The sequence below is a fragment of the Silurus aristotelis genome (genome assembly GCF_946808225.1).
Source record: "Silurus aristotelis genome assembly, chromosome: 16".
Lineage (NCBI taxonomy): Eukaryota > Metazoa > Chordata > Actinopteri > Siluriformes > Siluridae > Silurus > Silurus aristotelis.
In genome coordinates this window covers 23,133,558-23,152,495 of record NC_139589.1, presented here as the reverse complement: position 1 = coordinate 23,152,495, position 18,938 = coordinate 23,133,558, and the positions used below count along the sequence as shown (strand labels likewise).

Below are 18,938 nucleotides of genomic sequence, written 5' to 3'. Positions count from 1 at the left end.
ACTGATGCAAGCCGGTGTGTCAGACGCCTGGTGTAACTCTGAAACAGGAGCCTCGTGGAAATGACCTCATCGTGTTTTAATTAAAAGTGCGGCGCCTGTGAGAGAGACGTAATGCTGAAGATGACGCTAATGGCGGTGAACACACAAACACATGGAATGCAAAGATGCTTTTCTGCTCAACGCGGTTGCACTAAGTGATGATTGGCTTTGATGGGTTACTGTTACGCCTCGGTAAGTCTTTTATTGTCGTCCAAACGAAACGAGGCTAAATAAAAGCCAATCAGGACGAAGAGGCGTCTCTCTCTCTCCCTCTCTAATTTAAAAAGGTAGCTTAGAAAGCATGGTTTTGGTAGAACATGCTTCAGAAATTGAGAGAAACCAAAAACATTCTACAGAGATGAAAGTGCACTATATTTTGCATTTCCTATTAAAATTCGAAAAACAGCGATGACATCAGGTAGTGACTCAGACTCTGCCTCGTCCCATCGCTGTCACTTATAGACCAAAATATTCCACGCTGCTTCCTTATTTGGTGCACGTCCACGCCTGATATTTGAAAACAGAGTGATGCGTATTTAATTTATTAGAAGTGGATGAGTCATTTGACTGAAACTCCTCCTGCACCAACGCCTGTTACAATGACAGGCAGCTTGGCCTGAGCATCTCCTGAGCATTTCTTCTGGACTTCAGGTGGTTTCAGGTGGCTGGGAACCTGCACAACCTCACCATGAGCATATTACCACCACATTTAAAAAAAATCATACATTCCACTTTACAACAACCTCATTACACCCTCACCACACGGACAACCTCACTTCAGCCTCACACCACCACTGGACCGCACCTCCACTTCACTATAGTCTCACAGCAACCTCACTACAACCACACAGAATCTCACCAAAATACCACCTCACTTTTCACTAAAATCTTACAATCTCAATTCACCATCACCACACGACTTTATTACCATCCTACAGCAACCTCACAACAACCTCAATTCACCACCTTCCCACAGCAACCACATCATCACTCAACACTACCGCAACCTCAACACAACCACAGCCCCAAAACACTGACTACAAAACCACATTACACACTGGCTTCTGTACAGCATCACACACACACACACACCCCCCTCACTCTACCCCCAACTCCTCTATTACACAGTGTAGTGTAATGTTCAAACTCTGTCTCTCTCCTTCTCATCTCTTTCAGTCTCTCTTTTAATTTGTCTGCTTATCTTTTCATCTGTCTCTCCCCCCCCCCCCCCCCCCGCCCATCAGCTCTTTCTATCTCTCTCTTGCTCTCATTCTCTCTCCATCCGCCTCGCCGTGCCACTTCGAATGTCTCACTCTGACTTTCATTCCTCCTGTCTCCAATAGTCTCTCCATCCCTCTCTCCTGGTGTTTGCCAGTCTCTCCATCTCTGTCTGCTTCCATCGGTCTCTCCCTCTCTCCATCAGTCTCTCTCACCTCGTCAGTGTATCTCTGGCTCTGTATCTCGTCCATCTATCGCTTCTCCTATCTCTCCCCCACCATTTGTTTGACTCTTAATCATTAGTCTCTCTAAATTTGTCAGTCCATCTCTCTCCCTCTATTTGTCTCTATCTCTTAATTGTTTTTGTCTTTCAGTCTGTGCTTCCACCTGTCTGTCTGTCTATTACTCTTTGCCTCTCATTCTGTCTGTCCGTCTCCAATCAACCCAGTATTACTCCAGTCAGCCAGTCTCTCCCTCACTCAGTCCGTCACCATCTGTCTCTCTTGCCTCGCCGTCTCTCCCTCTATCTGTATGTCTTTCTTCTTTCTTTCTCTCTCTGGCACCGTCTGTCAAACCAGACACTCATTAAGAGCAAGTGTTGTGAAATTCAGTGGACAAAGTGAGCACAGTGAAGGGGAGTATGATGGTGTGAAACACAATCGCTCCGTCTCTCTCTCTCTCTCTCTCTCTCTCACACACACACACACACACACACACACACACACACACACACACACACACACACACACACACACACACACACACACACACACACACACACACACACACACACACACACACACACACACACACACACACACACACACACACACACACACACACACACACACACCTTCCACTGGTGAAGCAGCACTACCTGGCCTCAGTCTGTATATTAGAAGAGTAATGTGCACAGAGTGTGTGTGTAAGATGTTTACTGATGAAACTGAAAGCTTTTTCTCTTTGTATAATCACAATGTCGAGCCATTTTTTTAAATTTGTAATAAAAAAAAAAAAAAAAAAAAAAAGAACCTGCCAAGAATTCACCCAAACAGCATTTCTCCTCCTCCCCCTTCTGATCCACCTCCCCGTCTCGCTCGTTTAACCTCGCTCCATATTTGGAAAAGTCCCAAATCCCGACGCGGCGAAAACGCCAACTGCGCAGGTTCCCTATCTTTCTGTTATGTTCAGTCGAAACAGGCTGTAAATGAGAGCGATAAGACTGTCTGGGGCTGAAACGACAGATCCGGCAATCCAAAAAAAAAAAAAAAAAGCAGAGCCAATCGGCGACGCGCTGCAGTCGGGAGCGTCGTGTCCCGCCAGTGGCACGCATATTTTCCCTCGAATCATGTCTGGGTCACCGTGTGTGCCTGGATGACTGTTTAGTATAGAAATAGATCGGATTCGTATATCGTATCTTTAGACACACGACGTCCAGATCGCATGAAGGTGGAGTGTGAGTGCGAGCGCGTGTCTTTTCCCACGTTCGGGATAAGGCAATCCCATCCTCGCATCAACGACACGAGACGCTCGTAATCGGAGCAGACGGAAAAAAACTGTTACTGTCACAGTGGGAAAAGAAAATGAGGAAGGGGGGACAATTTTTTTATTTTTATTTTTTAAAGAGTAATAACAGTAATCCATGGAGTGATAAGCTCCGTCTGAGACTCCAGAGAATATTCTTCTTCCCACAGAGAGAAAGAAAAGGGTGAGAATGTAGACGTGTTTGGGTGGCGTGATTTTTGCATACGGTTTCTGCGCGTGTGTGTGTGTGTGGACCATGACATAAATTGTGAAGATGAAAGCGTGAATATGGAGCATGCTGAAAAAGAAAAAGAAGTGGAGACAAAACAAGAAAAAAAAAAATAAAAAAAGAGAGAGAGAGAGAGAGAGAGAGAGAGAGAGAGAGAGAGAGATGGAGGAAAGGATGAAACAGGCTCAAGGAGTGGTGAGAACAAGGGAATGACAAAAGAGGGGTGCAGGGGAGTGTGTGAGGAGCATTAATGAGGGCAGCAGACAGCAGTCTGACCCACTCAGACACGTGCCAGACGCGCGTGCAGACGGACGTGTACGGAATGCAGACGCGCATACGCACAGACACAGACAGGAGAAGGGGGGGGGGACAACACACACACAAAGCGCAAATGTGTACAGATCAACCAGTGATCGAGCATGACAGACTTTGGTCTCACACGCACACACACACACCACTGCTATTGTCCATTCAGAACCTCCCTCCTGCTGAGACTGGGTTTGAGACTAGACTTCAGCCCTGATCTTTGGCCCTCATCACTCACGAGCTTTACGACACACACAATATATATTGGACATACACAGACACACACACACCTCAGACAAGGCTGCTGGAGCCCCTGCTGGTCAAACGCGAAGCAAACACCGGCTTTAAACACTAATCCGGAGAAATAATCAACGACCAGGTGATCTGTGATGTCCTAAAGTGTGTCCTTTCTCTACTTTAGAGTGTGACTGTGTGGCCAAAAGTATTAGGACACCCAACTTTTCCAGCCTGATGTGCTTCTTTCCAAGCTGCTGCCACAAAATCAGATTCACACGCATGAAATCTTCCCTTTGCTCGAACTAGGAGACCCAAAACTGTCCCAGCATGACAACGTTTCTGTAAAATGTGGAAGATCTCCTGCTATAGAGCTCCAACCCTATTGAAGATATGAACGGGAACATCACCCCAGGCCTCCTTACCTCACTTCCATTAGTACCTGGCTTTACAAACCACCTTGTTAATGAGGAACAGGCTGCTAGTAGAATGGCATTTTTTATAACAGCAGCGGTTTTCATAGCGATAACGTATTAAGAACGAGCGCATTCCAACTCTCGATTCCAGTGAACCACAAATAGACCAACACCTGACCCTCCTGAGTGAAAATGCTCAACGTAGCAGTCATGTGATCAGTTGTAGTGTATGACCTCTCAATGGTTTTCTTAGTGAGGTAGATACAACAATCTTCGCGGTGTAGATACGATCGCTGGGTCAAATTGCGTCTGCTGGACATTATTATAGATCTCCAGCTTCACCAGAACCTTTAAACTCATTGAGCGCAGAACGCCGGGGTCAGCAGTCTTGCCCATTTTAACACCTCCTGCCCACCCACCCACCAGCCCCTCTGGGTTCTACTCACGTAATCGGGTAGCGCCGTGCCATCTGCCCCTAGTGGTCTCCGCAGGGACTGCGTGGCTCGCTCCAGCACCTTATTGTGCTTCTTCGACAGCAAAGCGAACAGACTGGAAAATGAAGAAAAAACAAAAAAAAATGTATTAAATCAAACTGAAGAATTGATATAAATGAAACAGGTGTGATAAATCTGAACGTTATGCGTTCTCTATGCGAGAGTCTGGTGATGTGAAAAAGTGTTGACCCCCTTCCTGATTCCTTTTTTTTTTTTGGATGTTTGTCACATTTTAATGTTTCAGATCATCAAACTAATTTAAATATTAGAAAAAGATAACACAAGTACATACATGCATACATACGGATGCTGAACACTTACATCTAGTGGAACCTCTTCCCTGAAGAATGGAGTATATTGTAACAGAAAATGGGGAATAAATGTTGAAGGGGGTGTTAAAAAAAAAAAAAAAAGCACATCTTATGGTCAGGTGTCCACAAACTTTTGACCAGGCAGTGTATGTTCTTTCGTGTCAGAATCAAAAGGAGAGAAATTGAAGGTGTGCGTTATGGAAAGGTTTGAAGATAAATGGACAAGCAGAAAGTAGCAGGTGGTCCTGTCTGGGTAGAAACAGGAAGCTGGGTGGCAGACTGCACTATTGTCTGTGTGTGTGCGCGTGTGTGATGTTTGGGCTAGACGGAGGGCCTGAAAGCTGTGTCATTGTGACCTGCTGAGACGACAAACGCATGGCACAAACACACACAGCCTTCAGACTGTCTGCTCCTTTAATCTGTGTGTGTGTGTGTGTGTGTGTGCGCGAGAAAGATGGAGGAAAACAAACATGGACATATTCCTTGAAAATCCCGGTCTATATGTTTTCTCTGAATTCTCACTTGCCAGTTTCTTATTCTCCAGTCTCTCACTCCATCAACACTTTTCACATACTCCTCCACCCCCTGATCTATTTTCTTATTCGAAGTGTTCCGGCAGCAGTCGCATGCGTGTGTGTGTGTGTGTGTGTGTGCGCGGGCGCGCGCATGTGAGAGAGAGATAGCAGGAGGAAAAGCGGTAGACGGTATGGTGTGTTCCCCTGATGGTCCTCACTGTTAAAAATAACCGGCTCTGTCTCTCACGTCTCCCGATCTGAGCTCCTGACTTTTTTTTTTTTTTCCTACACACACACACACACACACACACACACACACACACACACACACACACACACACACACACACACACACACACACACACACACACACACACACACGGAAAAATTAGCAAATTTCAAAATGAATCAAAAGGTTTGCATTATTTCTTTTTTTTTGCTGACTAATTTTTGATTCCGAGAAAAAAAAAAAGTTTCATAAAATATATATGTGTGTGTGTGTGTGATTCTCCCCATGATTTGAATGATTTTTAAATTTTTTGCTGATTTTTACATCGTCTTTCGTTTTGTGGGCTTCCATGTGCAAACACATTTACATTAGCAGGTCGATGCATGAACATTGGTTGTAGAAATCGAAATTTAGATTTGCACATGTGCAAAAATCGCTGCCACTTCCTGCAGTCACCAACGGCAGCGCTATAGATTTTTTTGCGTTTTCTTCAAGAATTTCTCTAAAAAGCAGAAAATCCTGAAAACTCTGTAAATCTGTATCTAGACCCCAAATAGAGTCTAACAAATGTAAACTATTAAATCGTTCCATTTATTAAAATGTATTTAATTGCCAATATAAAAATCAATCAATATAATTAAAAAATTATATTGCATCAATTTGATTTATTCCATTGTATTTGTATAAAATATAAAAAAAATTATTATTTGATATTATTTAAACAAGCAAGCATTTTTATTTAAAATTGTTTTAAAAATGTAAACTGTTAATGGTCACAAATGTTAATAATAAACCGCGTTAATAAAAAAACCTTAATTTTCTTCCGGACTATTAAGCGCACACACTGAATTTTACAAATACTTTTATATTTAACATAAATAAGCCTATTGTCTACACTAATGTACTTTACACAGGCTTTAACGAAAGACACGTTACACACGGTGTAACGGGTGAAATATGTTGCGCTTCCTTTAGGAGCATAGCGGTATTTTGGGAACAGCATGCCGCTGCATTCTTCCGCTATTACTGCGTGTGTGTAAGACTGAGGATTATGTCCTTATTATTTTCTGATGCTCATTTCTAAGTTTCTTTGACTAACCCGTAACGCTGTTGCCAAGAAAAATAAAAAAGCACGAGTTTTGGAAACCTGTCTGTGCTTATATGATTTCTGTTGTAACTGGAGTTAGCGAGCTCTCCCTTCACCCAGACTCAACGCGTTACAACGGCTTGTATCTAAACAGTAGCCTACAAAGAAAGTCATTGTTCACTGTCTTCCTCCTTCCTTTCACAACTATTTCTCTCGGGAGTTTATCTTTTAGCATCGTCGTCTGTTTAAAAATCACCCAATGGAAGTTTTTTTCTCCAATTTTATTGGTCTAATGTTATGGGGTTCAGTTTTTTGGATTGAATTTAGTGAAACCGGGAAAAACTCAGGAAAAATCCATAAATTAGCTGCTTCGTTGTTTAAGCCGCGGGGTTCAAAACGTGGGGAAAAGTAGCGGCTAATAGTCCGAAAAATACGGTAATCGCACGATTGCTTTGCGTTAACTCGTGAATAATCGCACATTTATATCTGTTCTAAATCTCTTATATTAATACAATCTAATCAACATGGGCATAGACAAATATGAATGTTCATTATTAGTGAAACCAAACTGAACATAGAGAATGAAACCTAGACTCGTTTCAAAGCTCATAGATGTTTTTCAAAGAACTTGTTCAAATCTGTTTGGCACAAGAAAAAAAAAGAAGGAAAGAAAATTGAAATACCGGGTTCTCATTACTCCCCTTTCTTTGCCCTCAGCAATTTACCTACACAAGCCTGTTCACATTTTCCGATGACGGAGCAACTCATAAAAATACTCTTGCAAATGTTTTAATTGTGGTTTTAAATTATGAAATCATCAGGACACCAAACGGGACTTTTGCTTCGTTTCCACACGGACGGGTTTAATTGCCGGATGTGTGGGCGGATTTTGGTGCTTGATTTGATACTTGGCGCGTCAGTAAAACAAATGTTGGGTAAATGAAAAAAATATATAATTTTTTTTTAAATATCTGAGTAAAGAAAGGACGTTGTGAATAAAAGTGTTGAGTTGAAGGTTTTAATTTCGTCTCTTATTTTAAATAAAAACAGAAATGTGCGCTGCATTAATCGGGCGTTAATGAAATTAGTGCTGTAAAATTAATGAGTTAACGAGTTATATATAATGTGGTCCAGTCTCTTATTGAGGAATCTGATGGCTTCATTGATCACTGCTGCATTGTTCACGGTGTTCACCAATGCTGTAGAACGAGTTCCTGTAGCAATTAGCATGAACTGCTAGAGCGACTCGCACATCGCTTACAAAATCAATAACCGCTATACAGCTACAACAGGGGAAAAAAAAAAAAACTCGGCCTGACAAACAGGTCTCGGGAGAGCCGTTAAATCATTAGCAAGAGCATCGATGAGCGTGTCTTTATCAGCTCCCCGCTGAGGGATAGGGAATTTATTCCTGTAGGGTTTTTTTGTATTTTCTGAGGTGTTGGGTGTTAAATTTAAAAGTGCCAGACATCATGAAGAGGAAGAAAAAAAAAGCTGCCGCTGATAATTTCTAATGATGATAAGAAGACGACGACGCTGTAGTTTGAAGAGCTCAGGAGGTGTAGATTAGAGTGTAATTGTTAAAAGAAAATAAACGAGGAATCAGCAGGAGACCTGAAGGCGTTATGCAGCTAATGTGTCTTTTTCTTGAGGGCAGAAAGACGGCGGGATGGAAACGGAGGCTGGAAAAAGAAACTGGTTTTCGGAGCAGGCAATGTGGGCAAACGTGTGTTTGTCCACCAAAATTAACAGAAAGGGAGTTTGTGCTGTCTGGATTCTCGATAAACGTGACTGTCGAAGCAACTCGGTTGTAGTATGTAGTATCCAAAACCTTCACTACACAATTGTACTGGACGCCTCTGAATCCTGTAGTATGACAGTTTCCCTTCACTGGAACTCGAACACTGTTCGTCAATAACCACCAGCCATGAAGACATTGATCTAAAAATATACAAGGCTTCATCTCAGAGATCCTGACCCCTCGACTCCACTGAACAGCCCCTGGAATGGACAGGAACACCTAGTAAAACCCCATACCTCCTACTCCTTTGTTCAAAAAGGACAAAAGGGTTTGATGGTCAGGTGTCCAAAGATTTCTGGAACAATTTCTTTGGCAGCATTAAGTGTGACACACACACACTCCTAATGGCTGTGATTAAATAGGCAACAAAGAATTACAATGATATTGAGGTGACTGGGAGTGAAGGAGAACACAGGAAAAGAGAGAGAGAGAGAGAGAGAGAGAGAGAGAGAGAGAGAGAGAGAGAGAGAGAGAGAGAGAGAGAGAGAGAGAGAGAGAGAGAGAGAGAGCTGGACTTCATTAATTAATGTCAAGCAGAAGACCTAGAAAAGACCTGAACATCTACAACAGACATGAAAACACCACCCTCAGTGCTGAAAACAACGGAAAAACACTGATGCCCACTGACACACAAAGAGAGAGAGCGAGAGAGAGAGAGAAAAAGAGAGAGAGCGAGCGCACATGGGAGGACTGTTGTAAGTGTAATGTGGCTGGAGTCCACTTTCCACTACCTGCTCCAGCCGATTGCCAAGAATCTCTATCACACACACACACACACACACACACACGGAAAAACAGAAAAGTAAAGTAACACACAATTAGACTAGAAACTACAGAAAAAGAACACACTCAGTTTAGCCACACACACACACACACACACACACACACACACACACACACACACACACACACACACACACACACACACACACACACACACACACACACACACACACACACACACACACACACACACACCAAACTAAACACCGAGAAAAAAAAATAAAGCAAAAAATAAATCACTAAAAGGAACCCACACACGCAATTAAGCTGGAAACTACATAGAAGGAACATGCTCATACACTTTAGCCCCATACACACACACACACGCGAGCTAACCGCTAGCACTAATCCAGCACTGCAGTGTGTAATTAGGGCGCTCGTCAGTCAGAGCGGTTGCTAAGGCAAATACGCCGTTGTCGTCGTCTCTTCCTGAAATAAGTCGACACGTTTTGCTAATCGGATCTTGGCAGAGGGTGAAAAAGCTCCTCGGCCAGGGATATAAGTGATGGAAAAAAGGTCATTTCTGAGAGAAAAAAATAAATCTGATTCAAGAACACGATGCTGCTTTATTCCTCCATTACAGTCAGACAGAATGAGGGCACACGATCAACACTGGCATCAGGGTGGGTTTCGTCACTCCGAACCAAATCATGACAAATCTGGCGAGCGAAGACGAGAAAAACGATACGAGTGGATACAAGCAACGTCCTGGAACACAAACAGAATGGGGTTAAAGAGCTACAACGGGAGAGTCGTATTGCAAATAGTGGACAGATCTTCATCCTGGGTTATATTCTGGTCAGCTTTTGGAGTGTTTGTGGAGATTTCAGATCTTCATGGTGCTGACTTTGTCATGCTGGAACCCTGAAGGCTCTACTCACACTATAAGGCCAAAAGTATTAGGACACCTGACTTTTCCAGCTATATGTGGTTCCTCCCCAAACAAACATTGTATAGGATGTGTTTGGATGTTGGAGCATGAAATTTCCCTTCTCTTGAGGAGACCCAAACCTGACAATACCCCTGTGCACAAAGCCAGCACCATGAAGATTCGCTTCAAATAGGTTGGAGTGGACGATCTAGTGATATAGAGCTCCAGACATCATGACCTGACTGTACTCTAGGCCTCCACACCATTGTGGCTGAACGAATCTCCACAAAATCTAGTGGAACATCTTCCCAGAAAAGTGGAGCTCATAAAAAACTAAAACAAACACAAACCCAGAATCTGCTAAATGGCATAAATGTAAAAAAAGTTAAATAAATAAGTAAAACTTTCACTTTGCGACACCCCTCCCAAAAAGATAAATAAACAAATTAATAAATAAATAGAGATTGTCATAAATAAATGAAAACGGTGTTGCACATTAAATGGTTGTCATGGTGCTCGGGCGACGCTGTTGACGAACGGCTGCGCAAAATTTCCGCCAAATAATATTTGACAAACATCATTGTAAGTCATTATTAGTGACAGGAACATCGTGAGCTGAAATCTCATCCGTGTGTGTACGGCGCTCGGCGGGTAAACATGTTGATGCTTACTGTGTGTGTGTGTGTTTTACTAGGCCCCTGTCCTGCTCTTCTGTGTGAGGGTTCTGGATCAATGCTAATAAGACCATCTGTAACAGTGGCCAGTGGCCAGTTAGAGAGACACACACACACACACACACACACACACACACACACACCTGATGATGCGCTGGGCGGCGTACTGGTGAAGACAGCGGAATTGGGCGGACATGTTGGCCAGAGCTGCTAGGCAGTTGGTGTGCAGGTACTTATCCTGAAAACCAGAACACAAATGATGAGGATCTGAAGCTCAGAAGAAACAGAACGATGTGTTCCCTTCCTTTCCCCTTTCATGTCTGGTGTCTTTCCTTTCATGTCCTTTCATTCTCTTTTCTTGCACCTTTCTGTCTTTTCTATTTTGTCCCCCCCTTCATTTCTCTTCACGTTCCTTCCCTTCATGTCCTGTCCTGTCCCTTTCCTTTATTTTTTTCCTTTTTGTTTCTTTCTTTCATGTCTGGCCCCCTCTCCTTCGCTCTTTCCTTTCCTATCCTTTCACTTTCTACTTCCTTTCCCTTCGTGATTTCATGTCCTGTCCCGTCCCCTCTGTTGTGTGTGGACTGGATCAGTGGAGGAGGTATGTGAAAGTCGTACCCTGGTGCGGGTCATGTTGAACTGGATGGTGCGAATCACCACGAGGATCAACAGACTGCCGAGAGAAATCTCCGTCAGAGCCCGCTCTGTGTACCAGCTTATGTTCTTTAGTGTCTGACACACACAAAGAAAAAGGCAAATACAGAGTTTAACTATTGCAGTTCAGAATCTTTTATCAACAAACACCCCACATACACACACTAAAGTACAATAAAGCCTGTGTGGCGTGAATGAGAGGAACAGTGAGAGGGAAATGAGAGAGAAAACGAGAAATGACAGGAACAGTGAGAAATGAGAGGAACAGTAAGAGGAACAGTGAAATGAGAGGAACACAGAGAGAAACGAGAGGAGCAGTGAGAGGAACAGTGAGATAAATGGATAAAACTTACATGTTTCAGTGTATAAGTTAAACCAGCGGTATAAAAGGACCACACCATATATGAAAATGTATTATTAACACCCAAATGCTACATTTGGCTAAACAGAATTTTGTATGAGAGAGAGAGAGAGAGAGAGAGAGAGAGAGAGAGTACGAACCACTTCGTGTATGGATCGGTTGAAGGTGTCGTCCTCGGTGAGGATGAGGAGGATGATGAGGGCCATGTACACGTGATGTGAATTTCTTTCCTCCACGTGATAGAGGATCTCCAGGATCGGAATCACCTGGTGAATAGAGACCGAGAGACTTCAACGCCACACGGAAAACGGAGAGTAGCTTCCGTTACTATAGAAACGAACATATTAGGAAGCGCCCTGCTCCAAGAGCGTTCAAGCGCTGGTGCTCACAAGGTTCTCCATGTCAGTTCTCGACAGCATGTAGGTCTTCATGTTGGAGTTCTGGTGCAGCAGTGTGTACAGCAGGAGAGTCACCTGGTCGGACCTCTGCTGCTCACACAGCGCTGTGTACAGGCTGTTAAAGTTGATCTGAAACGTGTGAGGCTGCGGGGATGGAGTAGAGGACGTATCTGCAATACACACACACACAAACGAATGTATAGTGGGAAAAACATTGGTTAAGAAGTTCCTCAGGACACCCATGCTGGATTTGTCCTGATCGGCCGCCCTGCAGGAGGACATGGGACGTGAAATGATCGAGTGACGTGAAGGAGGACATAAAGAACCTTGTGTGTTTTTAAAGCAGGTGATGGCTTGTCTGTAAGGGTTCGGCCAGTCGGGTCCATCTGTCAGATTGGCCAGGATGAGCAGCAACAACAGGCTCTGATTGGACAGCGGTAACTGGTTGTGTTCCTGCTCCACCCCCGGCTTGGTCCCGGCTCCGCCCAGGGTGAACACGCTCCATAATCCACCTAGAGAGAGAGAGAGAGAGAGAGGTGTTTTTTAGGTGGAGGAAGAGGAAGTAACATAAGGATAAATTTTTCCTCCAAACCCACATTTCTTTCGCGTCTTCTACGAATCTAAAAAATGATCGTTTCTCCAAATGCACAGACTTTCCAGGAGAAAGCGAAAGGACGCCATCACTTCCGCACAGCGTAACAGAAATTGACTTTTTCCGCCTGAAGACGGGGCTCTGGGTCCTGTGCTTCGTCACAACTGTTCAGTATTTTGCTTGAAAATGCTGCAGGATGAAGGTCACCATGAGGGTGATGGAAGCCCTGACTGACTCCAGGATCTCGGCACCTTGCTGTGTGTTTATTTATTTAAATGTGCAGTGAGTAACGTCTGTCTCTGATCTAAAATGTATATAAACACACACACAGGACACACAGACAGCTCTCAGTGTATCTTTATCCACATCTAGAGTGCCGCTCGCTAATTAGCATGCCGGAGCAGCTCTGGGCCCGGTGTCTCTCTCTCTCTCTCTCTCTCTCTCTCTCACACACACGTGTACGTTCAGTCAGCTGGAGGTCCCGTGGTCAGGAGCAATGCGCAGTAATCAATTAGACATCAGAAAACACACCGGCTCCAAATGCCATCCATCTATGAGTTGGCCTTGGAGCACGGATCGTTCACAGTGCGTGTGTGTGTGTGTGTGTGAAAGAGCGCAGAATGCAGAGTGTGTTCACAGACTGCCTGACTATAAAGTATTTATTTCCCATGGTTATGTCGAGGCCAATCTACAACTAAGCACTTTTGTGTGCACGTGTGTGTGTGTGTGTGTGTGTGCGTGCACACGGTGGGATGTCTGTCTCCACTGCTAATGACTTGTGGTTAGACATGATGGCCCCACAGGTTGGAGCCAAACCTGAGTAAAAAAAAGATTAGCAAACAAACTCCATAAAAACATCAACAAACACGAGGTCTGAAAATCTGGAACACGAGAAGGAATGAGTATCCGGTGAGTGTCTTTATAACCTCGGTAGATTAGTGAGAACGTTTGGGTGAGGAGAGTAAAAGTTTGTGGACACCTGAACTCTTTTTTTCAATCCACAGTTTTCCTCTAATTATGAGCGCCATTTTTCTGGGTAGATGTTCCACTAGATTCGTTTAGCCACGAGGGCGTTGGTCAAGAACTGCTGTAGGTGGGAGATTTTTTTTTTTTGTCTATATGTCCAAATATATTTGGACATCTGACCAAGAAAAAAGAAACAACAACAAAAAAATCTTTGGGCAAGACGATGTTTGAGTCGACTATGTAAATCCTTACTTGGGGACACCCGTTATCTTATGGAAGAACTATGATGATGATGATGATGATGATGATTATGATGATCCAGTGTGTATGAAAGCCACACGAGATCATTTCCAACACGGGTGTCAAACTTGAGGCCCGCAAGAGCTTCCATTGCGCATGTTTGTCTGGAATGAGTTTCATGCTAATTTTTAGCGCACGTTGTCCGGATTCGATTTCTTGACCCGCGAAGTGACGTCCCGCCGCTGGAGTGCAGTGTTTCTTCTTCAGAGTTTCACGGACGGTTTTTCGACGAGCGGACTTTACAAATATCAACCTTCAATCCCAAAATATCCAAGAAGAGAAAGGAAGAGAACTGAATGAAAGGTGGGAAAGCGAGGGCATGTTCCTGCTTCGAGAAGACGGTGTGGGTTTTGTGTTGTGAGGCAGCGTCGGTGGTGGGGACACCAAACACGGAGCTGGAGGTCTAGAAAAACATCAAATCGCAGCAGGAAATATTTTCTGAAGCTTCAGACAATTTTTTTTACATCCTAATAACCAATTTTGCCTGCAACTTACTGTTTTATAGATTTTGGCCTGTTATGTGATGCACCCCTGATTTACAACCTCAATATAATCAAAAGCATTGTAGGCGGAGTCAATCTGACAGGACACACCCATTCGGCAGACCCAATTTTTTCCCTTAATGGTGGACTTTTGGAAAGATTTTGGAAGGTTGGAGGTTATTATAAAGAGCATATGGGAACTCGATGTGGAATGGAATATTCGGAAAAAAAGCACATACCAAACATTTGGTGCTCACAAACTATGAGCGATGCCGAGTAAATACTCAAACGTGACGTCTGTGTTTTCGTTCCGAGACATGAATCATGACCAATCAAAATGACGAAAAAATCTGGGAAATGAAATGACCAGACAACTGGCGAATGTGTCCCAGAACACTGCATGTGAGCATATCGAAAGCGAAGTCGAACGTCTGTGGGAATTTCTGCGTCGATGGAAAAAACGACGACAATAACGAGGCTCCAGCCTCCACAAAGGACGTCTCGGGATACGAAATCGATACGCCGGTGGGTGAAAGACGGCCGGAGGAATTGACCAGGTAGAGCGAACGGCTCCGGCGTACCGGCGAGGTATGGATTAGTCATGGACGACTTGTGCTTCAGAGCATTTCGATTGGTGATGAATCATTAGCAAGGGAGGTCACAGGGGAATAATAGTGCGCTTAATAGATTTAAGCATTTTTCCTTTTTTGCTGAGAAATAGAAATGTTTCGAAGAATGTTGTGACTTTCACAGAAACGGCTGCAATCTATTTGTACTTAATGTTTATGCAGTAGGAAGCGTGCACACACACACACACACACACACACACACACAAAAAACTACAGATGGCGAGACGGTTTTTACCAAAAGTATTGGGACACCGGTCTCTTCCACACATACGATTCCTTCCCAAACTGTTACCACCAAGTTGGAAGCACGAAATTTTCCCTTCATCTCAACTACGAGATCCAAACCTGTTCCAGAATCACAATTGCCCTGTGCACAATGCCAGCTCCATGAAGATAAAGTTTTGGAAGATCTTGAGCGGCCTGCTAATGGCCTAAGGTTTGACCTCAACCCTATTGAACATGGATGCTGACTGCACTCCAGGCCTCCTCACCTCACCTACCTGACTTCACTGACACCTTGTGGCTGAAGCGAACACACAAAATGGTTTATATAACGTTAGTGTAGCATACCAAATAAAGAGAAGCATTTCGAGCCGGAATACGCCAGGACCCGGTGTGTGCTGATGCAGATTCCACTCGCAATTTGCGACCCAACGATTTTATGTGCATCTTCTGACAGCTGCGCATCAAACCTCTAAAAGGGGATACTGGGGAAAACTAATAAACAAAAAAGAACAAACAATGCTGCCGTTTCAGGATATCGTAAAACCTTGTTCCCGGAGTTACGGGATACGCGGTTGGGCTGTGGCCAAATCTGGAAAGGGGGAATTCTCGCAGGCAGATCGGCGAGCCAAAAGCTCCCGGTGTGGGAAACGGGATCAGCTCTGGCATTCAGAGCGGGAATTCCGCCTGGTGAGAGGGTTGAGACGGGAGGACAGGAATAGATGGAGAGCGTGTGGAGTGAAGAGGCTCGATGCTCCATTTAGCTCGTCTTCTTTGCCGTGCAGACAATAAGAGCGTGTTGTCTGGATTCCACAGAACACGATGACTCACTTGCCCACACACACACACACACACACACACACACACCTGTGAGTCAGAGATGTTAATCATCTCATTAGCTGTCTGTCTGCACCGTTTTGAGGCGTTACAGGACACAACTGAGACATCTGCTCTCTCTTTTTTACATTTTCTAAGAAAAAATCTGAAAAACCCCACCACAAATAAAAACTCATGACTTGGATTCGCATTAGTAATATTTCACACGAGGTTGAATCATGCTTATTAACCGCCGTGCGCTTTATTGTGTTGTCCGAGTTTGTCAGTTTTTTTTTTCCTCACTCCATCACACGTTTGTGCATTTGTTTATTTAAAAAAAAAAACAAAACAAACACAATCCTGTGCTCTCTTTATTTAAAACGTATTGGTCTGGTGAACATACGAGTGCATAAACTGTTTTTTTGGACCCAGCGTTGGCTGGCTAAGCGCTCGGGCGTGCGATTTGAAGTAACGTATTATTCAGTAATTGAGCTCTGTGTGATCGTGTCGCTCGCAAAGTTTCAGTCGATTCCTCGGACAGAAAATGAAAACAGGTTGCGTTACTTTAGTTATACGAGTCCCAGATCTCGCTATGGAAACTGGTATTTTAAATAAAAATGTTGCACATCCAGGACTCCTGTGAGCTGCGGTTATAGGATATTAATCAATACCTTTCGACCAATCAGAGATCAGATTGAAGGATCTTTGGGCTAATTAATCCTGAAAGATATTTCTTGGGGGAGAAAGAAAAAGACAGAAAAAGGCATAGAGTAAGAGAGGGAGATAAATAAGGAGATGGAGAGAGAGATAAGGGGAGAAATGAGGAGACAGAGACAGGTAAAGAGAGAGTGAGTGAGTGACAGAAAATGGGAGAGAGAGATAGAAAGAGAAGTGTAGAGAGGGACACAGAGAGAGAGAGAGAGAGAGAGAGAGAGAGAGAGAGAGAGAGAGAGAGAGAGAGAGAGAGAAAGGGTGAGAAGGAGAGAGGGATGGCGTGAGATAGCGAAAGATGATGAAGAGAAAAAGAGGCATAGAGAGAAACAAAAAGAGAAGTAGGGAGAACGCGACAGAAAGGTGGTCAAGAAATTTTCTTTGGGTCTTTTTTTATTTTGAAAACTGTCGCTTTTATTATATTTTTATAATTATTATTATAGTTTATTGTTATTTCTGGTGTTTTGTGTCTGTATGTTCAATGCTTGGACAATACGAATGCCCATATTTGTCATGCCAATAAATTAGCGCGAGAGAGAGAGAGAGAGAGAGAGTGAGTGTGTGTGATTGAGAAGGGGGGGGTATGGAAGAGAAACAGGCATAGAGAGAAAGAAGTATAGAGTTGATAGAACGTTAGAGATAGAGAGAGATGGAGAGATGAGCAGTAAAAGATGCGGATAAGAACTTTATTCCTTCTTCCTGAAGGAAGGATTAAATATGTCCTTTTTTCCCCCTCTACACAGACCAATACTACAGACACTAATACAATGCATCTCTTCTGTTGGTGTTTATTCTACAGTGTGTGTGTGTGTGTGTGTGAGAAGGGAGGGGGGGTGGAGAGTTAGGAGTATTGGATGCACATTTCTGAAAGTATACTGTAAGTTCACACGGCGTGGGAAGCTTCAGCAGAGCTGACAGATCATCTGACGTGTCCCTCTGCTGAACCCTGCCTGCCACTTGGGGAGAGAAAGAGGATAAGAGAGAGAGAGAGAGAAACCCTGGACGTGAAAAGGTGATTGAGTGATAACGAAGGAGGAGGACAGGCATCTAGATCCAAAAAAGACTGCACACACTGCTTAAAGAGTGACATGTGAAGGTCTGTACAGGCTCCTATTTTTGAGTTTGGATTAATAATAAATTCAGGTTTCCTGCTGGCGGACTTTATTAAAAAAAAAAAAGAATTTTAAAGTGATTTAAAGTGTTTGCTGATGAAAAATACATTTTTGTTTGAATTTTTTCGAGTAGGAGGTTTTAATAGATGTGGTGAGGGAAGACATGCAGGTAGACGACCCCTAACGAGAGCAGCTGAAAGAGGAAGATCATCATCACCATAATCGTAACACAACCCTGTCCTACAACATGCAGACCAGATGAACATCCTGGTCCACTTACGTCACACATGTCGTCAATACCGAAAATGATATGATAAATATATAAATAACCAAAAAACTAAATTAATAAAAGGGATTGAGAATCTGCTAACTCCTAGCTTACACACACACACACACACACACCTTTAGACTCGCTTCTACCTGCACATCTATCATCAGGTTATTTTACATTACAGCTCCAGGAGTGACAAGAATAGTGTGTGAGTGTGTGTGTATATGTTACTCACTGGCCACCCCCGAGGCCAGGCCGTACAGCAGACCTCCTCCGTCTCCCTGTGACTGGAAGACATGTGCTGAAGGGGGAGGACATTTCTCCTGCCGCACGAAATTATACAGCAGAGTCTTCACCAAGCGACTCGTCAGAGACAGACTGTAGAGAGACAAAAGAAAGACAAAAATGAGAGCTAGGACTGTTCGATACGTCTCTCAAGCACGCTCATTATCATCATACCATAACTTCCCGAGACCTCCGACTCAGCTACTGACAGATTTGTTGATGAACTGAAAGCTTATTTTAAAACACATTTGAGGGGAAAAAAATTCCTACATCTAAAACTACATAAATAATATACACAGATCAGCAGAACATTATGACCACCTGCCTAATATCGTGTTGGTCCCCTTTTGCTGCTAAAACAGTTCAGAACCGTCGAGCATCCACAGCATGAACTTCAGCAGTTTGCACTAC

General features: G+C 43.6%; 1 protein-coding gene and 1 long non-coding RNA gene across 2 annotated transcripts in view; one reads left to right on the top strand and one right to left on the bottom strand.

The window, feature by feature from the left end:
- The window catches only part of LOC310738625, a 74,131-nt gene that overhangs the window by 38,164 nt on the left and 17,029 nt on the right, over positions 1 to 18,938 (top strand). The gene's annotated exons all lie outside the window — the stretch shown is intronic.
- dym (dymeclin) overlaps positions 1 to 18,938 on the bottom strand; it is a 51,351-nt gene that overhangs the window by 18,142 nt on the left and 14,271 nt on the right. The window contains exons 8-14 of the mRNA XM_083563761.1: positions 18,478 to 18,620; positions 12,468 to 12,653; positions 12,133 to 12,311; positions 11,884 to 12,009; positions 11,347 to 11,460; positions 10,875 to 10,969; positions 4,413 to 4,515 (exon numbers count right to left, since the gene is read on the bottom strand). Of these exons, the coding sequence (XP_083419887.1) occupies positions 4,413 to 4,515; positions 10,875 to 10,969; positions 11,347 to 11,460; positions 11,884 to 12,009; positions 12,133 to 12,311; positions 12,468 to 12,653; positions 18,478 to 18,620 (946 nt within the window). The remainder of the gene's footprint in view (positions 1 to 4,412; positions 4,516 to 10,874; positions 10,970 to 11,346; positions 11,461 to 11,883; positions 12,010 to 12,132; positions 12,312 to 12,467; positions 12,654 to 18,477; positions 18,621 to 18,938) is intronic.